This window comes from Prionailurus viverrinus, chromosome A1, assembly GCF_022837055.1.
Source record: "Prionailurus viverrinus isolate Anna chromosome A1, UM_Priviv_1.0, whole genome shotgun sequence".
Classification (NCBI taxonomy): Eukaryota; Metazoa; Chordata; class Mammalia; order Carnivora; family Felidae; genus Prionailurus; species Prionailurus viverrinus.
This window is the reverse complement of record NC_062561.1, coordinates 5,039,236-5,061,647: the sequence shown is the minus strand read 5'-3', so window position 1 is coordinate 5,061,647 and position 22,412 is coordinate 5,039,236. Positions and strand designations below refer to the sequence as shown.

Here is a 22,412-nt window from a genome sequence, read left to right as displayed (position 1 = left end):
TACGGATCTACTGGAGGTAATTTGTACTTTTCCTCTGGATGCTTTTAAGATCTCCATTTTTGTCTTTGGTGTTGCCATAACAAAGTCACCATAGGGAATCTGTAGTTCGCTATCATGTATCTAGACATGGATGTCTTTTTATCAAACTTGGAATTTGTAGGCTTCTTTATTCTGTGGATCGGTGTCTTCCATGCATTCTAAAAAAAAAAAAAAAAAATCAGGCATTATCTCATCAAATGTTATTTTTGCCCAGTCTCTCTTCTTCTCTCTCTTATTCTTGTGAAACTGTGATTAGGTTTATGTTAGATCTTTGCACTCTTTCCTTCATTTTTCCTGAATCTTTTGTCATATTTATAATCTTTTTGTCTCTCTGTACTCCTTTCCTTTGTGGATAATTTTTTTAGTAACTTCTGGTTTTCTAATTATTTCTTCTAATTTGTTTAATCTGTTAAACCCATCCAATGAGCTTTCCATTCCAATTTTTGTATTTAATTTATAGAAGTTATATTTGGTTCTTCATATTTGCTATATCATTCAGAAATTATTTTCCCCCGGGGCGCTTGGGTGGCTCAGACAGTTAAGCAACCGACTTCGGCCCAGGTCATGATCTCACAGTTCCTGGGCTCAAGCCTCGCGTTGGGCTCTGTGCTGACAGCTCAGAGCCTGGAGCCTGCTTCGGATTCAGTGTCTCCCTCTCTCTCTCCCCTTCCCCTGCTCTTGCTCTGTCTCTGTCTCTCTCTCTCTCAAAACTAAGTAAACAAAAAAAATTTTTTTAAATTATTTCCCCCTATACTGCAGATATTTTAAATGTCTCATTTCTTTAAACAAAATGAGCATAGTTGTTTTAGAAACAAAGCCTGATAATTATAAAATCTTTTATTGCTATTGCATTGTTAACTGCCAATTATCTCCTGAGAATTGTTTCCTTGTGTACTACGTACGTATTTTTTACTCTGACGAATCACCACAGCTTTCCTTTGAAAACTAATTGTGAGAATTATTTGAAACCCACAGTAGAAGTAGAATTCACTATAAAAGGATTTGTGTTTATTGTAAAAAGCTTCCTAGGCATTACTGATTCCAGGTACTTTCAACTGCATTCACAGCTTGACATTTGGGGTAAGTTTTTTTAGGTGGTATGAATCTAGGTTGTACATCCATCTAATAACCTTTTTGTGGTTGTAATATTTTCAAGATGGGCAATTATTGCACCCCCTTCTTTTCTCCGTGTTAATGCAAATTTCCTGCTATATTCTAGGGTTTGGGTTGGTTGAGTTTCCATACGGCCCTGGCTTTACGTAGGGAGAGAGCGCCTCATTAAACTCCCCACCTGGGTGGGCCTGAGATTTTGACTTCTGAATTTTGCATCCTTTAAGGGCACCTGGTTTGGAAATGGCCCTTTTGCCACATTTCCAGTTTCCTGCTTACCTCTCTGGGTATATACTTTCCCTTATAGTTTGCACAGTAAGGCCTCACTATCTTGTCTGTTACCTGGTGCTTTACAGAACTTGATTTCTATTTTGCCTGTTATTTTAAGTCTTTTTTTTTAAGGCATGGTCATTTCCTAGCCTATCATATTATCATAAATGGAACATCTATATGGATTGTGGAAAATCAATATAGAATAATTATTAATAATACAGACTCTAGAGTCAGACTGTCTGGCTTCACATCATGGATCTAGGCTTTCTCTGTTGCATGATATTGGGCAAGTTACTTCATTGTATTTTACTTTCCTCATCTTTAAACTGAGGAAAGTATTTTCCTCAGAATACAGGCAAAGCATCCGGTACACTTTCTGACTCCTGATTATCAGGTAGTAAGTGTTATCATTGTTATTCCCTCTCTATTAGAATCGGTAAGAGAGAAAAAGTGAGAAATGACAAGAGAAAAGGAGGTGGAGGATAGATAACCTGATATGTGAGGGTAAACTGGGAACAGGAAGTGGGGAAAATGACAAAAACATGGGAAAAATAATAAAAAGAGGTTTTATTAAGGAAGTCGTGATGTGTGTCACTCAATATAATTTGCCCTATTCTCATCTCCCAAAAGGTCTTCAGTAAGGACCTACATACCTACATTAATTTTCAATGTGTTTTCTTTTTCTTTCTTTCTTTCTTTCTTTCTTTCTTTCTTTCCTTCTTTTTCTTTCTTTCTTTCTTTCTTTCTTTCTTTCTTTCTTTCTTTCTTTCTTTCTTTCTTGTTGGAAGCAGGATTTGTGTTTCTTTTGTATGTGCTACTGTACCAAGACTGGTTTCTAGGTTGCTCAATCTTATTTCATACTTACCTTACAGGAGTAAGTAATTTCACCACAAAGACTGCTGTGCTTAACGAACATCTCACTTGCTTTGGTGAACTGTCTGAAACACAGCAGGCACCTAAAAAAAAAAAACAACCAAACCAAAATAAGACAAAGCAACACCAAGACAAGTTGAATTAAATAAGTGAATGAAATGCTGGCAAATTCTTAACCAGAAAAGCAAATGTAGGGGCACCTGGGTAGCTCAGTCAGTTAAGCATCCAACTTCAGCTCAGGTCATGATCTCAGGGCTCACGAGTTTGGGCCGCACATAGGACTCTGTGCTGATAGCTCAGAGCCTGGAGCCTGCTTCAGATTCTGTCTCTCTCTCCCTCTGCCCCTTCCCACACCCCCGCACCCCCCCAAATATAAATAAACATTAAAAAGAGAAAGAAGAAAAAACCTAGAACATCAAACATGGTAAGAAAGATGACATAAAAATAATGATGTTTTACAAGCAGCATTTTCTAGTTACAACAAGTGAAACTGACGAGGGAAACAAGGGCGAGAGAAATGTAGCTTAAATTTCTTTACAGCTTGCAGCCCACTGATACGTGAAACATGCAGAGTGCGATCTTCCTCAAGGAACTCGTGGTTGCCTTAGTGCCTTAGTGTTTACGTTTTATTAAAAGACTAGGGGCGCCTGGGTGGCTTGGTCGGTTAAGCGTCTGACTTCAGCTCAGGTCACGATCTCGCGGTCCGTGAGTTCGAGCCCCGCGTCGGGCTCTGTGCTGACCGCTCAGAGCCTGGAGCCTGTTTCAGATTCTGTGTCTCCCTCTCTCTGACCCTCCCCCGTTCAGGCTCTATCTCTCTCTGTCTCAAAAATAAATAAACGTTAAAAAAAATAAAAAAAAAAAGACTAAAGGTAACCTTATCCTAACAGCAGCTAGCCCCTCAAGGTCCTGAAAGCTTTGCTTCCACATTCTTTAGAGACTTACGCTATCATTAACCCCCACTAATTAAAAAGTATATAGTCAGTAACTCCTCACAACCCCAGTACAGCTCTTTTTGCCCATAGGTCCTGTGCCTGTGCTATAATAAAATCACCTTTTTGCACCAGAAACATCTCAAGAATTCTTTCTTAGCATTCACTCTTAAACCCGAAACTCAAATTGCATCAAAACTGTTTAGTATAGGGGTGCCTGGGTGGCCCAGTCAGTTAGGCGTTTGACTTCGGCTCAGGTCATGATCTCGCAGTCCGTGGGTTCGAGTCCCACATCGGGCTCTGTGCTGACAGCTCAGAGCCTGGAGCCTGCTTCGGATTCTGTGTCTCCCTCTCTCTCTGCCCTTCCCCTGCTCGCACTCTGTGTCTGTATCTCTCAAAAATAAATAAACGTTAAAAAAAAATTTAAAAACCTGCTTAGTATAGAACATCGGGAAACTGTAAAGCAGGGTTTCTCCATCTCTTCGCTATTGACATGTTTCTGGATAATTCTTTGCTAGGTGTGTGTCTGTAGGTATGCATTGTAGGATGTTCAGCAGCAAACCTAGCCTCTACCCACTAGATGTTAGTAGCGTCTCCACCCATGCACCCAGTTGTGACAACCAAAAATATCTCCGGGTATGGCCAGATATCTCCTGAGGGGCAAAATCACTGGAGGCTGAGAAACACTGAAATAGAGGAATTACAAAAACCACCTGCAATCCTCCCATCTAGAAATGTAAACTTTTTGTTTGTATACATAAAAATTACGGAACAGTCACATTGATCTTATCATTCCATAACCAGCTTATTTTCCACTCAGTAATACAGCATCAACATTTTTGTTATGTAATATTCCTCTACAGCATAAATTTTTTTGGTAGTGCAAGTACTTTATAACAAAATAATCCTAATTCCTCCTTCCTCCCTCCCATCCCTGTGTCATTGCTGTCCTTCATTTCACTTATACATTAAGCATGTGTGCGTGCGTGCACACACACACACACACACACACTCAAATACATTGTTGCTATTATTTTGAACAAAATGTTTATTATTAGATCAATAAAGAATAAGGAGGGGCGCCTGGGTGGCGCAGTCAGTTAAGCGTCCGACTTCAGCCAGGTCACGATCTCGCAGTCTGTGAGTTCGAGCCCCGCGTCAGGCTCTGGGCTGATGGCTCAGAGCCTGGAGCCTGTTTCTGTTTCTGTGTCTCCCTCTCTCTCTGCCCCTCCCCCGTTCATGCTCTGTCTCTGTCCCAAAAATAAATAAAAACGTTGAAAAAAAATTAAAAAAAAAAAAGAATAAGGAAATGTTTTTATTTCACTTTCACTTATTCCTTCTCTAATGTTCTTCCTTTCTTTATGTAGATCCAAATTTCTGACCTGTATCATTTTCCTTCTCTCTGAAGAACTTCTTTTAACAATTTTTTCCAAGGCAGCTCGATCGGCAACAAATTTGCTCAATTTTTATTTACCTAAGAAAGTCTTTATTTCACTTTGCTCTCTTCTTGCTTGTGCGGTCTCTTCACATCTGAAGAGAAGTCAAATGTGATACTTACCTTTGCTTCTCCATAGGTAAACTATTCTTTTCCTCTGGCTTCTTCAGGACTTTTTTTCTCTATCTTTGATTTTTCTATAGTTTGAGAATGATGTGTAGTTTCTCTGACATCTATCCTGCTTGGTGTTCTCTGAGCTTACTGGGTCTGAGGTTTGACATATAACATTAAACCGGGGGAAATTTTCAGACATTATTGTTCCAAATACTTGCTTCTGTTCCTTTCTTTCCTCTTCAGATGTTCTTTACATGTATACTACACCTTTTGTAGATGTCCTGCAGTTCTTGGATATTCTGTTCTGGTTTTTTTTTCAGTCTTTGTTTTCTTTGTGTTTTAGTTTTGGAAGTTTTAGTTTTTGAAATATTCTCAAGCTCTCCGAGGAAAGAGATGTCTTTCCTCAGCCATGTCCAGACCACTAACAACGCCATCAAAGGCATTCTTCATTTTTGTTGCAGTGTTCTTTATCTCTACTATCTCTTTTTGGTTTTTACTTAGGACTCTCGTCTCCCTGTTTCCATTGCCCATCCGTTCTTGCGTGTTGTCTCCTTTGTCCAGATAAATAAGACCCTTTCCCATATTAACCCAATTGTTTTAAATTTGCAGTCTGATAATTCCAACATCCCTGTCATATCCAAGTCTGGTTTTGATGCTTGCTGTGTCTCTTCACACTGTTTTCTGCCCTTTAGTATGTCTTGTAAGTTTTTCTGGATATTTGGACATGATTTACTAGGTAAAAGAAACTGCCTGGCATTGGTGCCCAGGAAGGTTGATGCTTGTGGGTTTGTTTCCTTTAGTTGTGATCGTCTGTATTTGCCTGCCCCTCTCTAATTCTGGGGGCAGTGGTATTCCCGGTGACCTCAGTTCTCTTGCAGGTCTAGGGAAAGTTGATGATTTTCAAGTTTGTTCAGCTTTTACTTGTTAGGATCTACCGCATAATTTTTTAATGGATTCTGGTGTTTATGGACATACTACACTTTTATATAACTAATTCTGTAGTATGGGGAATTTTGATTGTTTCAAATAAGGCTACACTAAATATATTTGATGATTTCCTTGGAACAGATTCTAGTACAACCGCACCTAAAGAGAAAGTATTGAAATTTGGTGCTGTCCACTGGCAGGGTAATGGACTTCAGTGACGTCTTGTCTCGCCCTCACCCACTAAATTCTCTTCACACAAGGACGTCCACACAGTCCATTCCTGAGCAAAGAAAAGTCTATGAACCACCGAGCTCGCCTCCATTATTGTCCTTGGCCAACTGCCCGATAGAGGGAAGCCTTCTGCTAGGGGTTGGCGAGCCTCCACAAGCAGGGGGCGCTGCAGGATCTACGGCGGCTCAGAAGAAGGAGACGCCGCTCTCCCCCAGAGGACGCTCTGCCCCGCCGGTCCCCGCCCCCTTCGCGGCCGCCGGTTTGGGGAAGTGTTTCTTGGAGACGGCGCACGCCGGCTGCGCCTGCGCGGTTGACGCTGCCAGGGGGCGGGCTGAGGGGGCGGGCTGACGGGCCGCGGCGCTGGCCGGCTGATAGTTCCTGCCGGACCTGGGTGGTTGTGTCCGCCCGGGGTTCTGTCGCTCCATGGTACGCCCGTGAGGCTGGCTGCCGGCGGCCGTCTCCTCGAAATGGAGCACATCCGTACGACCAAGGTAGTCGGACGCAGAGAGCTGTTCGCCACTGGCCATGGTCTGAGCCGGCAGAGGGACGAGGCGATGGGAGCTCGGCTGGCCCGACCGGGGCTAAGGACCGGCCGCGCGGGGGCCCGGCCCCAGGCCCGAGGGCCCTGCCCGGGCCTAGTCTGGGAGGGTAGGGGCAGTTTGGGCCGAGGTGGGTGCGGAGGCCTCTTGTACCTACGGGAGTGGCAGTCTCGCTTCAGCCCTGGGTGTCGGGGTCTGGATGATTTGGGCTGCTGGGGGTTAAGTCCCATGAAATGGGTCGCCGCCCTCTAGCGCTACACTCTTTGGGGGGCAGAACTGGGGCTGTTTTAGCTCCAGCTGCTTTCAGCCATTCGCCGCCCATAGACCGGAAAACGGGTGGGTCCTCCAACCAGCATTCCGGTACTGTGTAAGCTTTTCCTTGTTCACGCTGAATTGTCCCATGTCACAGATTCTTGATGGAAGTTTTGGAGACGCTGCGATCAGCGCTCTGCTCCATCTCACTTGCTTGTCTCGGTCTCCAGTCGTTTACATTTGGCATTCCGTCTCTGTGCTTCAAAACTTCATTGTCTTTAGTGTGAATAGTTTGACAGAGGAGTTACGGAGAAGAAAAAAATGGCATCCCATATTTTAAAGTGTCCGGTGAAACTCTTTTTTAGTTGAGCTTATTAAATCCTATGCTTAACATTTGGGTGCGAAAGGCATTTACTTTTAAGAACACACAATATTCTTATAATTCCATTACAAATGTTAAAACTGAAGGGAATAGCATCAGAATGTTACCGAATTACGTTACCAGCAATTAAGTTCAGCTTCAGCCTTGGGAGGGAGAAAGCAAACCGAGACAAGACTTGAATAACATGATTTGAAGACCTCTGGGCGCCTAACAACACAGGGAAGAGGGACCCACTGGGAATCTTGACTTCGTGTTTTCCTGAAACCATTGTTCAGTTGCCTCACATCCTAAAGTTACCATTCATTTAGAAAAATAGCAGACGTGCGTTATCTTCATTTGTTCCATGCAGAGTTTGAGGTCTGTGCCATTAAAATGTTTCACAAACCTTTGTTAGATGTCACAGATTTTTGTTGGAGCTTGTTTTTGACTGCGCATACTATAGTAAAATTGAAGACGCTAAAAACTAATGCCTTTCAAAAAAATCTTTTTTTTTTTTTAAGTTTTTTTAACGTTTATTTATTTTTGAGACAGAGAGAGAGAGCATGAACAGGGGAGGGTCAGAGAGAGAGGGAGACACAGAATCTGAAACAGGCTCCAGGCTCTGAGCTGTCAGCACAGAGCCCGACGAGGGGCTCGAACTCAGGGACTGTGAGATCATGACCTGAGCCGAAGTCGGACGCCTAACCGACTGAGCCACCCAGGCGTCCCATAAAAAAAATCTTTTTTTTAAAGAGAAGAATAATAAAGCAACTCTGTAATTCTTCAAGTTGCTGGTACTTAAAGTTTGAAAACAGAAGGCTAATTAAGTAAATAACCAAACTAGTAGAAAATGCAGAGGTGGAAAAGAGGGCTGAGGTATGCATCAGATCAGGTTCTTGTCCTGGTTCCAAAGTTCTGAATGTATATTATATAGTAGCTTTTCACAGTGGGCCTATGCTGATGGTTTAGCCAGGTCCTCTTACGACTTTTTAAGAAACAACATTTAATTTTCCGTTAAAATTACTTCTCAAGTTGTGCTCTTTTATTACTTTGAATTATTTTTCTAGCATTGGACCACCAGTACTCTGGAATAATCTTAAGTGGCTATAGACAGACTGTAATTAAACAAATATTTACCAGGTCCCAGTTACGTGCCAGGCATCGTACAGACACCGGTTATGTAGCAGTAAGCACGATAGATTTGGAGCTCGTTCTACATTCTGATCACTGCGTTTACTGTAATATTTTCTTAAGTCATGGCTTAGTCTTAAAAGATTGATATGAACATAGCCTATTGCATTATTATACTAGTATGCGTAGCCTTCACTTGGGCATGGCAAATTTACTGCAAAAATGATTGTATTTCAAAACTAAAAATGAATTGCTTTGAGTTTACTTAGCTGTTTTGAATTTAGCAGTTTAGTCGCTGTGATCAAGAACTGATTGTAGTCGCATGTAATGATTGTCTTGTTCTGTGTTGAGACCGCTGTATTTGGAAAGTAATAATGACCATTTCTTGAGCAACTCTATGTCTCTAGAGCCAACTGTGCAGTATTTCTTTACCATACTTACAATTTCACAAATACATTTTTTATACAAAATTGTCACTAATTCCTTGAATAACCTTGCCAATTGGGTACATTATCAACCTTTACAGATGAGGGAATAGACTGGGAGAGTTGAAGTAATCTGCCCAATTATCTAATGAGAGGTAGAGCCAAGATCGAAGCCAAGGTTTGTCTAATTCCAAAGATTACGTAATTTTTTTCTTCTCTAGTTTTAATCTAATTGTTAAAATGTATTAATATTAAATCAGAAATGAATCTCATAGTAATTCTAAGAGCTTTTTCTTCCCCCAAATCTCTTTTTGACATAAGTAAATAATATGTGGCATTTTTTTTTTTTGGTATAGTTTATGGTCATTGTGAGGTTTTTTATTATTATTGCTTACTAACCAGAGGCTGAGTACTGATTAAATGGCTTTATAGCTATAAAATTCAGGAATATCATCCTATTTTGGTCACATTTGGTTTACGAACTGTACCACTAAAGATGTCGGGTGTGAATTTGAATTTCGGGAAGACCATTTCCAAGCTTATGCCTATCACTTTGAGCTCTAATTTTGCCATAATGAGATAGTCTTGCCAAGAAACAATGGGAAAGAAGCAGAGACACTTCTTTATACAGTCTTTCTCCTTTCCCTGCCAGGCTCCAGTGCCTTGGCTGACATCATCTGTTGATGTCGAATGATATCATGCTGTTTGTGAATGGAACTTTACAGAATGTAATGGAAGAATGTTTTTCCTGAGTTCTATACGGAAGACTGCTTTCTAGAGTTTACTAAAGATTGGAGTGTCCTATGAAAATCTGACCTCACTAGGATTCAAGTGAATTATTCCAAAAGTAACGCCTAGTTTGTTCTTAGCTTGCTACCCGTTTTGTCATTAGAAAATAAGATCGTACACGTATGTATACAAACACATGTTATCAGTTACACAGAGGGAAAGATATGCAAAACTGGGAATGACTAAAAATAAGAACCAATAGTTTGTGGGGAGCACCTGAATGCTTTTCCCCATGTAAAATGCCATTTTGACTCACTAATATTATCCCATTAGACAGGTGGGAAAACCCCAGCCTGCAGAGGATTAAATATCTTGTCCTGACTCAAACAGCTAGCTCTACTAGGTAAGAGGTGGAAACGTGAATCCAGATCTTTCTTTCTTTTTTTTAAATTTTTAAATATTTATTTATTTTTGAAGGAGAGAGAGAGAGAGAGAGACAATATGAGTGGGGGAGGGGCAGAGAGAGAGGGAGACACAGAATCCGAATCAGGCTCCAGACCCTGAGCTGTCAGCACAGAGCCTGACGCAGGGCTTGAACTCGCAAACCGCGAGATCATGACCTGAGCAGAAGTCGGACGCTCAACCGACTGGGCCACCCAGGCACCCTGAATCTAGATCTTTCTGATACTAGTCCTGTTCTCTTAACCATAACACTCCTCTTCTCCCCAGAGTAATGGTCTAATCAAGAGATTTGAATAGTGAGGTAGGTCAGCATGAGTAGAAATGGAAGGAAAGTAGGGGATGGAGGAGAGGAACTTAGGTGGTCGGGTTGTGTCTAGCAGGTGGCCGATTATGAGGGTCTAGGGTCAGGGGAGAAGTGTGGTCCCGAAGAAGATTTGGGAGTTGTCAGCGCTTAGGTAATCATTGATTTTTTCTTTTATGGATGAGTTTCTGCAAGGAGTACACATAGAGGCTCTGTGGAGAAGAGTGTGAAGGTTAGAGCCCCGAGAATACTTGCAAAGGGGGGGCAAGCAGGAGAAGAGGAGTCAGAGAAAGAGTATTAGGGATAGAACGGGAAGAGGCAAGTCACAGGAAGGGAACAGTTTTCCCTATTCTAATTTCCTTCTTTGCTTCCTCTTCCTCTGCTCTCTCCTTGTCTTTAGGCTTATATATTTTAGGCACTGGGGAAACGATGGTCAGTAAATCAGACACAAGTCCCTGCCGTTATAAAACTCATCTGCTCGTTGGGGAAGACGTAACAGTAAACAAGGTTAATAAGTCAAATTATGTAACATGGTAGATGATAATAACTGCTGTGGAGAGTGCCAGAGTGGGGTTGGGGGAGGATGGTTGTAAGGAGGGTAGTTAGGGAAGTCTTTACAGAGATAGTGACACTTGAGTAGAGACCTGAAAGTGATGAGGGAGCAAGCCGTCTTCACAGGGACAGGGGTTGGGAAGGGGTGGCTGGGAGAGTCCCAGAAGAGGGAACAACAAGGGCAGAAACCCCGTGCTGGGCATGCCTGCTTAGTACGAACTAGCAAGAAGACCCGTGTGGCTAGAGTAGAGTGAGTGAAGGAGAGAGCACTTTAGTAGATTAAAAGTGGGGCAAAGGGGCAGGCCTTGAAGGCTGATGTGAAATCTTCGCTTCTACTGAGTGAGACAGGAAGCCATTCACGAAAAGTCAGCTGTGTCCGATGCTGCAGAGAAGCAAAGTAAGACAGGATTGAAAAGTGTCCTTGGATTTATAATCGGTCTCATTGGTGATTTATTGAGCTAGACGCTATTGTAGGAACTGGGGGTACACGAACAAAGAAAGATGGCAGTCACTGCCCCTTTGAGGTTCATCTTCCACCTCACAAAGGCAGCTTGACGCTCTTTCTTTTTGAAAGACGTCAGTGCTGCGGAGTGTGGATACTAAGAGTCCCAGTGGGTGCCTGGCTCTAGGGGTGGCTCACGACAAGTCAGAGAAACCCTGACAGTGCATTTTCTGCTTCAGTAACCTTTGTCAGGGAGTTGTAAAGTACAGCTGTTTGATGCAGAACTTGGAGGGTAGCCATTGGCCCTTTCTTGTCCCAGAGGCCACTTGGTGTCTGGATTTTCGAGACGTGATTCTGAGTATGTGTGATTCCCTGCGTTTTTCCTTTCCAGCTTTGTAATCAGCTGAAATTTGAACTTCCTGTTTAGACCATTAGGGGACCTTTCAGTGCAGGCCCAAAGTTGGCAACAGTTCAGCTTACGTGCCCTCAAAGTAATGTGTTGGCGTTTCCCATCCTCACCGTAATGACCATACCCTCCAGTTCCGTTCTCCCGGCACCATTTTTTCTTTGTTTATTCTGTTCCCAAAACCTTTTCCTTCTTCCCCACTGTCTTCTTGCCCGTGGTAATACCTATAATTAAAGGATCCTAACACTATTTCTGTAGGGCCTCAGTGCTAGTCAATTGAAAGAGTTGTGGTTCCCTAAATACCTGACTTAAAACGTTTCCAGGAAAACACTGGGAAAGATCTGTCGCAACATCTGTGAAGTACTTTTAGTTCCTTGGTGAAAAAGGGAAATATGAGGCAGCAGTTGGTGTTTAGAAATTGGCTGAGTCTCTGGTTTGAAATTTGTATGCTGATAATTTTAGCGAAGAAAAAGATCTGATTTCCTTCTTTTTTTTTTTTTTTTTTTTTTTTACAGTTACCTTAGGATTTGCAGCAAAGAACAGACTAATTAGTAAATTTTCTCAGAACCTAAAGGTTCTCCGGAACCTAAAGTACTAAATAAACATTTTGGACTAATGTTCAGGTTCATTTTATTATCTGTCACATCCATATAGCGATTGCCATATTGAGGCAGTCATGTAATGATTTTTCTATTATATTTTCTGATGTGAATATAATTTTTCATTTACTAAGGTAAATAATCCTCAATTGAGTCATATATAATCTCTCTTCCCTCAGATTTATATTTCTTTTTATACCTTATCTTAGTGAATGGCACCCGGTCTGACGAGATTAACATCTTCAAGAAGCCTCTATTTCTCTACTTCTCCTTCCTCCTCACCTCAGTTTCGTTATCTCACGATGGGCTTCTTCTTTATCCTGTCTATTGTGGCTTAATCCAGGCCTTACTATGTCTCTCCCAGGCACCCTTAGATCACGTCATTAGCCTCTTACCTGGTTTCCTTCCTCCCATCTCTTCTCTACTCAACATTTTCTCCACGTTGCCGTTGGAAAGATCTTAAAAACCGTATCCGATCATGGGCTACGGTGCTTAAAATCCTCCCTTTGTATCCTTTTATCTACAGCATCACAGATGCTCTACTTTAACGGGAGTTTCTTTTTCATCAAATAAATGTTATGCCCCCCCCTTTTGTGTTCTGTCTCTTCTATTGAGAATTCTGTATTTTCTGTGTATTAAGAAAATTTTGTTGAGCTTTGCTTTTAATATTATATTAGGAAAACATAGTTTTTTCCAGCTGTAGCACACATTAGAATATTGGGTCAGTGTGCCTCTTCCTCCTTTTCTCCATTTGAACTTGACATCGTTTTAATATAGAGGACTGTCAGGGCTCAACTTACCTTATCGGCTTACTAACTTAATAACAGTAGTAATTTTTGCAAACATTTGAGCACTTTATTGCTTACTGTTTTTCAAGCAACCTTGGGGTAAAGTACCTACATTTACTATCCAACCTTACTGCAGCCCTCAGGGGAGAGATTATTGTACTTATTTTGCAGATAAAGAAAACGAGGCCCAGACAAATTGACCTTTAGTTGATAGCTGGTAAAATTTTGTTGAATGAGTTAGTAAACTCTTTTTCTTTTTTTTTTAGTAAACTCTCTTTCTTTATAATGTATATTTATGTTCATGTTCGTCCTATGCTCTTCATAATTTTTCTAATGTTTATTCATTTTGTGAAAGAGAGAGAGTGGGGGAGGTGCAGAGAGAGAGGGAGACACAGAATCTGAAGAAGGCTCCAGGCTCTGATCTGTCAGCACAGAGCCTGACGTGGGGCTCAAACTCATGAACCGAGAGATCATTACCTGAGCTACCGAGGTACCCCTTTTTCTATGTTCTTTAAAGATGTGTGTGTATGCGTGGGGAGGGGGGAAGGGCAGGGGAGTGTATGTACATGCCCATAATGCAGTTACATATTTTAAGGGGCCACAGTTGTAAGAAGCTCTTTTAAAAAGTGGGGGGACTGGGGCGCCTGGGTGGCACAGTCGGTTAAGCGTCCGACTTCAGCCAGGTCACGATCTCGCGGTCCCTGAGTTCGAGCCCCGCGTCGGGCTCTGGGCTGATGGCTCAGAGCCTGGAGCCTGTTTCCGATTCTGTGTCTCCCTCTCTCTCTGTCCCTCCCAGGTTCATGCTCTGTCTCTCTCTGTCCCAAAAATAAACGTTGAAAAAAAAATTAAAAAAAAAAAACAAAACTGGGGGGACTACATGAGATGGGGCCTTAAATATTTGGGAAAAGAGCATAAAGATAGGGAAGGAACCTAGCCTAATGTGAGTTAAGAGCAAGAGGCATTAATTTGGAGTTAAAGTTAGAAGGAATACCTGTTGCGTAAAAATGACCCGGTAAGCTTCATAAAAATACAGATTCTTTAAATACATATATGTGTTTAAAGAATATATGTATGTATTTATACATATGTATTTATATTTATGTATATGTATTTATATTTATATTGGTCTCCATCTTCTGAGATGACTGAATGTAGTTCAGTGGGGCTTGGGATTTATATTTATGTAGAGTTTTGGAGATGATTCAGAGGAACAGGTAGGCTTTGGGACTTGTGTGTAGGTAGCCAGAATTAGAGATCTAATAAATGGAGTTTCAGATAATTTTGGATATAGAAATTAGGGGGAATCAAGAAATAAGCTTGGAGTGTTAGGAAGAGTTTTGTTTGTTTGTTTTTAAGTAGGATCCACGTTCAACACGGAGCCCAACACTGGGCCTGAACTCATGACCCTGAGATCAAGATCTAAGCTGAGATCAAGAGTGGGACACTCAACCGACTGACCCACACAGGTGCCCCAGGAAGAGTATTTGTGACCTGAATTTCTAATCTTGATAGACAGCAAGCCTGAAAGAGCCGTGTAGTGTTACGCAGCTCTAGAAGAAGAGTGGCTTTGTCCTAATTGGGTGATGAGGTGGGAATAGCAGACTGAGAGTCCACACATGTATTTAAAAACAAAAAAAGCTGAACCCTATTAGTAATTTTTCCACTGATTTTAAGTTTGTTCATTTAGTTGTAAACCCCTGAATGTCTACTGTTCACCTACTGTGTAGGGAAAAGGTGGCAGAGAGACCTTAGGGACAGTATAATGTTACAAAGAAGAATTTTATGTAATGAATCTCTTGGATGATTTCAGCAAAAGAGACCACTCGTAAATTGTGGGCACCTTTTCTTTCCCCCCCGTGAGAAATTTCTCTGTGGCTGTTCACTTTCGTTTAACAAACATTTATTGTGTCAAATGTTATACTAGTTGTTAGGTAGTCAGACAAAAATAAGAGACAGTTCTTGGAGTGCCTGGGTGGCTCATACAGTTAAGCGTCCGACTTTGGCTCAAGTTGTAATCTCCTAGTCCATGGGTTCAAGCCCCGCATCGGGCTCTCTGCTGTCAGCGCAGAACCTGCTTCGGATCTTCTGTCCCTCTTTCTCTGCCCCTCCTCCGCTTGTGCTTGATCCCTCTCTCAAAATAAACATTAAAAAAAAAAAAAAACTTTATTAAAAAAATAAGAGTTCTTGCCCTGGGGTATGTTATAGCTTGAGTGGGAGAGATGGGCACGTGAACAGATGATTTCATTATATTGTAGGAACTACCCTAATAGTAGTGGAAGGTGCAGATTTTTAGAATATGTAGGCCATAAAATTGGTAGGAATTGGTGATTAATTGAACGTTGGGGATCATAGGATGAGTCCCAGATTTCTAATGTGGGTGACTGGATGAGGACGGGTTAATATTCACTCAGTTCAGAAATACAGGATTGGGAACCTATTTGTGAGGGGCGAGGGAAAATCAGTTTCATCTTCACATGCTTAACATAACTCTTTAGACACTCAAGTAGAGCAGTTTAGCATGGTGGGAAGGTGTCCTACTTCGGGAATCAGACTATTCCTGTTCAGTGCTGTTCCGCTTACTAGCCGTTACTTGCTGTGTGGTGTTGGGACATTTAACTTCTCTAAGTCTCATTTTTTGTACAGACACCAATAGTACTTACCACATAGGAATTGTGAAAAGAAATGAAATGATGTATGTGAAGCACTTATCATAGTACTGGCCACATAATAAGACCTCAGTACTATGTCAGGAATTATTGTTATTATATGTATAACAGACGGTGTAAAGTCAGGAGAGCTCAGAGTTGGCATTTAGTTTGGGGAATCATTAACGTGTAGGCTAACCCAATGACAGTGGACAAGAGCCCCAGGTAGGGGATGGAGGGAAGAGGGTTAACATTCAAATGAAAAGTGGTGTGATTGTTTTGCATGTGGATAATTGTGTGTAGAGAATTTGTGCCTTGTCAAGAAATTATTACAGCTTATGATTGGAGCGTAACAAGAAATACTTATGACCTTTTAAAAATCCACAGATTAAAACTCTTCACGTGGACTTAAAAAAGAACTTAGTGTTCATTTAAATAAACGGTAATAACAACATCAGCCCCTACTCTCTTTAAACTACTTGCCAATATCCTTTTTTTTTTTTTTTAATCTTTTCTGAGTAGTGTGTGAAGTGGCACAAATTGTTTGCGTGAGTAGTGTCCACACTTTACAGCCACCTTTATTTCCAAGTATATTCATCAGTTCTCTTTTCTTCAGTGCCATTGGCACTTTGCTTTCATTGCTTCAGAGATGCGGCAGGTGAGATTTTATACCGGGGTCATTGCTGTTGGTTGGCCGCAGTGCCCTTACAGCCACGTCCAGCACGGTGGAAGAGGGGTAAACAGTAATTGACCCATTGTTTTAAAAGTGTTTAAATTTAAGTGTGGATTCAAAGTGTGTTGCATAACGAAGTTAGAATTTTATCTAAGGAAGGAGTGGTCCTAAACAAGTCTGATCTCCAAGAGAAATCTTCATACGGGTTTATAAGAAGGAGGTTTTCCTGTTGTCTTTTATGAAGGACAAGGAGTATGATGATCTGGCAGTTTTTGCCTGTCAAATCAACTGTGAGAACTGGGCCATTATTAGATCATAGCTCTATAAGTTTCCAGAAGAAAGACTTCAAACTCAATTCATTGCCTTAATCTTGCAAATAAAATTTTCTGTCAAAAACAGGTGCTTTATTTTTACATTTAAATTTTGACTGATTTGGACAGCAACGGTTATGAGTGCAAAACCCTGGAAGGAAGTTTCTTTGGGGGAAGCTAATTAGTGTTTTACATGGTAGTTATTACACTGAAGATCATAATTTCATAATGGGGGGCATTTGTTTCTTCAGTTTTAGTAAGGAACAAAATATGTATGGGAAAAGTATAGAATTAATGAGATAACTGTTAGTAATCCGGTTTTGAAGACACACAAGTTAAAGAATTATCCACAGCCTACTCTTATAGCTGCCGATCAAAATTTTAAGTTGGTTATGGTTGTTTTACTTTTTTCCCCGTCCCCATGAGCAGGCACAGCCATAAATACTGTGTTTTCAAAACACTAGCATCCTGCACATTCCCGCCAACTCTAACCCCATTCCCCAATGGCGACCCTGCGTGTGCGCGTGCACACAGGGGTTTGCTAGTAATAAAGAACTACTGTGTACCTCACTGCCTCATCCACTAGACAGCACGGAAGCAGCGTGTGACATAATCCGTGACGGGGCATTCAGAGCCGGGAGGAACTACAAAGCTGCGACATTAATCAATTACTTTTCTGAGAAGGATTCCGGTTAAGAGACTGGGCATCAGTGAGCCTTGAAGAGTGCTAGGCACTTAGCTAAGCAGACGAGACTGTCTTAGAAAGGGAGAACGGTGTGAGGAAAAGCACAGGGGTGGCTACAAAACATGGTCTTGGGTGGAGTGGTGAAGAGAATAGAGAAATTCAGTTGGAGTTTGCAACCATTTAACTGTTTCCTGATTTCATTTTTCTGGTAGTTTACCTCCATGGCCCTAGGTAAATGACCTTTGTATTTATTACCTAATTTGCCAACCTCAAATTTATGGACTCTTGGATATGAAAACTGTTTCTGTTTATACCACATGCTTCCTTTCTGTTCCACTTAGTATCTGTGTTAATATTTTTTTACGGAGTTCACGTATCGGTTATAATTTTAACTCTAAAAAGTACCCAGGTTACTGATGATGTACATATTCCCTGAGATACGTGAAATTTAGTGTTCAACATTAAATAAACTCGTGTGTTTGAACAGAAGGAGGAAAAAAAATTGGAGCTGATCATTTAAATCCTGGGATAACAAAGAATTTGTGTTACTTGTGAAATGAGAGATAACATCTTTTTTTTTTTTTTTTTTTTTTTTTTTTTTTTTTTTTTTTTTTTAGGTTGAGCAAGTGAAATTACTTGACCGATTCAGTACCAGCAACAAGTCACTAACAGGAACACTCTATCTTACAGCCACACATCTATTATTTATAGACTCTCATCAGAAAGAAACCTGGGTAAGAAGGACATCTGCTGTGCTGCTTACCATACTTATAATAATGGACTTGCCCTATAGCTGTGTTTTATTTTGGTCATATACAAATAATTTAATCCTTGGTTACCTATTTTCAACAAAATTCAACAACCTATTCTCTACCCTCCCTCCTAATAAAACAAAGATACCATGTGGAATGTGGAAATTTTTTATAGAATATAGCAAGACTCTTTTTATCTGCATAAATAATTATAAGATACCTACTTGTTCCTTTTAATTTTTAAAAATGTAAATAATACATGCCCATGTTTAATAGATCAAATGGCCTATTCCGTGGTATTTTTATACCAAATTGCAATTACAGTGTTTTTTAAGTTGATTGATTATAGATGAAACAGTACAGTAATGGATACTTTATATATATTTCTTCCTGTATACGTGCCAGAGTGTCTCGGAGGTATCTGTCTGAGAGTAAAATTACTGGGTCTAAGATAAGTGCATATTTTCCTTCGCTAAGTGTGGCACCTCTCCAAAATAGTTGTTTCAGAATATTCTCAGTAGAGTGTGACTCATGGTCCGCCCTCATCAGCAACATTGACATTGTCAGCTTTACAATGTTTGCCTCTCTGGTGGATGTGCAATTGTGATTTTAATTTACTGATTATGAGAAAGTTGTCCTTTCAGATATTTTGGCCTTTAGGTTTCCTTTTCTTTTTCTGTTGGGCTGTTTATCCTTTTACTGGCTTTATAAGAATTTTGGTTTTTAATGTTTTGTCAGGTGTATGTGTCGTGGATAACTTCTCCCAGTGTGTGGCTTGTCTTGTATGTGTATACGTCTTGCAACTAAAGTTTGAAATTTTAATGTATTAGATTTTCATTGTTTCTTTTATGGTTTATGCTGTCTTGTGACTTAAGGGATTCTATTTTTTTTTTTTCCTAAAAACTTACATTTTGTGTTTCAAGTATAAGTTGTTAATATATCTGGGAAATATTTTGGTGGGCGATATGACTTAGGGATTCATTTTTATGTTCTTTTCATATGGATACTGGCGCCATTTACTGACGGTTTCGTTGCATTAATGTGTACTATCAACTGTGATAGATAAAGGGAGGGCCTGCTTTTAGGCTCCCTGTCCTGTTCTTTTGATATATTGCTTCCACTGTACCAGTAGCACATTCCTTGATTGACTCTAGCTTTTTAATACAATCTTTGATTGTACTCTTGATTTTCCCAGGAAGGCCATCCAGTTGATAACTGATTGCAGTAAGTAAGTCAAGATACTTCCCTGAGATGTTGATCTCGGAGAAGTTGTGTTCCCAAGAGGCACTGGACCTCCTCCCCAGGCAGTGTTGGCCCCGGAGCTGCCAGGAGGGCCTTGTAAAATCCTTAGTCATGCTACCACCCACTCTATCTACGCCTCCTTTGTCCGTCTGTCCTAATACCTTCTCAGTATGTTACCCATCTCCTCGCGATACATGTGCAAGTTTCCCCTAGACCTCTTCTTGCGGATGTTGAGAACATAGTTTTGGGGCAGTGAAAAAATATCGGTGTTGTCCTCTCCTATTACTGTCTTTAAAATGCCTTCTTATCAGTATATTCCCATATGCCTCTCCTGAATGAAATCTGTTTCATATAGTAGATCCACAGAAATGAACATTTTAGATCTAGAGACTTACCAACGTTTTATCTTTTTTCTCATTTTACAGATGATTTTTCTTTCAAGGTCATGTCACTAGTTAGTGGCAGAGCCGGTCTCTGCAGCATTTTCTTGCAAATAATTTTGGGTCGTAATTAGAATCGCGATAGTGACATACTATTACAGTAGCTGTTGTCTCTTGTTCTCTATTTAGATGTTAGTATTAGACCATTTTGAGTAACTTGGCACAGGCCTGCTAATATCAGTGTTAACAGTGCTAAATGTTAGCCACAAGTGTGAGCCGTACATGTGTAGTGTGTGTTAAATATTTGTGTGATGTATACTTTTAATGTCTGTAGAGAAAATTCTTTCCTCATTAGTCTTTTTTAAGCTTGTCTTGATTATATTATAGATTTAATCTTCCATGTGAACTTTAGAAAACATATATAATTAGTGATTAATAATACCAGCATTTAATTTTATAATTCTATAATACATATATATGATATAAAAATAACCAGCCATCTCTTACCCTACCACAGAAAAAGGCAAAAAGCCATTTGGAATTATTTATTGGAACTTACATTAAAGTTTTAGATTAATTTGGGATGAATTTATTTCTTGTCATGATGGGGTTCTATCATTCAGGAATCTGCTATAACTCTTGAGATCTTTTATTTTCCAGAAAACTTTTCTATAAATATTTTAAATTAGGGGTGCCTGGGTGGCTAAGTCGGTTAACTGTCGGTCTCTTGATTTTGGCTTAGGTCATCATCTCACGGTTCATGAGTTTGAGCCCTGTGTTGGGCTTTTCACTGAGTGCAGAGCCTGCTTGGGATTCTCTGTCTCTTCTCTCTCTGCCCCTACCCTGCTTGCTCTCTTAAGTAAACATTTTAAAAAATGCTTTAAATTAATAGGAATGATATTGAGAAAAAGAAAACTTTTTTTAGTAGCAAACAGAATAGTAGAGCTCATATGAATGATAACTATATCTTTAAAATGCCATCAAGTATTGAGTTTATAGTAGAACTTTCTATTCATTCAGTCAGGAAACATTGTGAGGGAGGTATAAGCAGTGACACCTGTATTGCTGGTTTGGTCAGATTTTAAGTTTGCATGTATAAGATATAACAGTTGAAACTTTCTTTTTCTATTTGAGCAGAGTCACTCCAATGCTCCAGATACTGTGTTAGGTGCTAGAGATAGAACGTTGCTCAACTTAGCTGTGGTATTGCTCTGTATGAAGTTCCCAACATCTAGCTGGAGAAATAGACATTCACTGTATACAAGGAATTACTCGTGTTCTGAGTGCCGTGATGGAAAAGTATAGGCTGATAAGGGATAAGAAAATGGAGAGGACCTAACTTTTCCCATGGGAAAGGCCATGGGGGTTGTCAGGCTGTTTTTCTTGGTGGTGAGGTTTAAGCAAAGGCCAGAAATAACACTAGAAGTTCCTAGGTGAAGAGGCAGACCTACAGTTTGCCAGTTAGTAAGAACAACTGAGTGTGTGTGAAGGAGGTTGATGCAGAAAGGGCCCTTGTCACTCGAAGTCGATGTGGGGAGGGGCTGGAAATGAGTCTATATCCCAGAGTCTGGGAAATGACATGACTAGATTGCTGTTTTTTAAATCGTTTTTTAATAGTCGTCACCTGCCCTGTAGAAAATGGATTAGAGGAAGGTAAGAGTAGGTAAGAGAAGGTAGGGAGAGAGCATGTAGGCGGTGACTTACAGTTACTCAGGTGAGAAACAATGGGAGCACTGCAGCTAGAGGAGTGACAGTGGACACCGAGAGAAGTAGGTTCCAGAGAGATGTAGGAGACGCGGTTGTTGGGGTCTGATGATGTATTGAATGTGCGGAGCGATGGAGAAGTATCAGAGCATAGTTCTGGCTCAGGCATTCAGTCACAAAGCCTGAGGACTTTGGTTGAAGAGGGCATTTCTAACACATATGCGCTCTGGAAGAGAATACGATGTTTAGTGCTTTTTTATGATGCTGATTAAATGTTTTTTTCATGCTGTAGATATTGCATCACCATATTGCCTTAGTGGAGAAACTAGCTTTGACTACTTCTGGATGCCCACTTGTGATTCAGTGCAAGAACTTCAGGATTGTGCATTTCATTGTTCCCAGAGAAAGAGATTGCCATGATATTTACAATTCCCTGCTACAACTGTCAAAACAAGGTACTGTTATGAGAGACCAAAGCTTACTTAATTTTGTGATGGATTAAATCTCATTGTTACTTTATCCTTTAAGTTACTCTTGTGTGTGTGTGTTTTAATTTAAATTCTGTTAACATACAGTGAAATATTGGTTTCAGGAGTAGAATTCTTTGACACATCACTTACATACTACTGGTGCTCATCACAACAAGTGCCCTCCTTAGTGCCCATCACCCAGCTAGCTCATCTCCCATCCACCTCCCTCCATCAACCCTCAGTTTGTTCTCTGTCATTAAGAATCTCTTGTATGGGGCGCCTGGGTGGCTCAGTCGGTTGAGCGTCCGACTTCAGCTCAGGTCATGATCTCACACTCCGTGAGTTCGAGCCCCGCGTCAGGCTCTGTGCTGACAGCTCAGAGCCTGGAGCCCACTTCAGATTCTGTGTTTCCCCCTCTCTCTGCCCCTCCCCTGCTCATGCTCTGTCTCTCTCTGTCTCAAAAATAAATAAAAACATTAAAAAAAAAAAAAGAATATCTTGTAGTTTGTTTCTCTCTCTTCTCTCTCCCCCTTCCCATATGTTCATCAGCTTTGTTTCTTAAATTCCACATATAGATGAAATTATATGATATTTGTCTTTCTCTGAATGACTTATTTTGCTTAGTGTAATAC

General features: G+C 40.6%; 1 protein-coding gene across 3 annotated transcripts in view; it reads left to right on the top strand.

Annotated features, from left to right (window-relative positions):
* Positions 1–6,261: 6,261 nt before the first annotated feature.
* Positions 6,262–22,412, top strand: part of MTMR6 (myotubularin related protein 6) — a 37,389-nt gene continuing 21,238 nt past the window's right edge. Inside the window, exons 1-3 of one of the 3 annotated variants that reach the window (XM_047860965.1) lie at positions 6,262–6,422; positions 17,850–17,966; positions 21,603–21,765. In XM_047860965.1, coding sequence (XP_047716921.1) covers positions 6,399–6,422; positions 17,850–17,966; positions 21,603–21,765 — 304 coding nt within the window. In that variant the 5' untranslated portion in view covers positions 6,262–6,398. The remainder of the gene's footprint in view (positions 6,423–17,849; positions 17,967–21,602; positions 21,766–22,412) is intronic. The other 2 variants (XM_047860970.1, XM_047860973.1) reach the window with 2 other exon arrangements.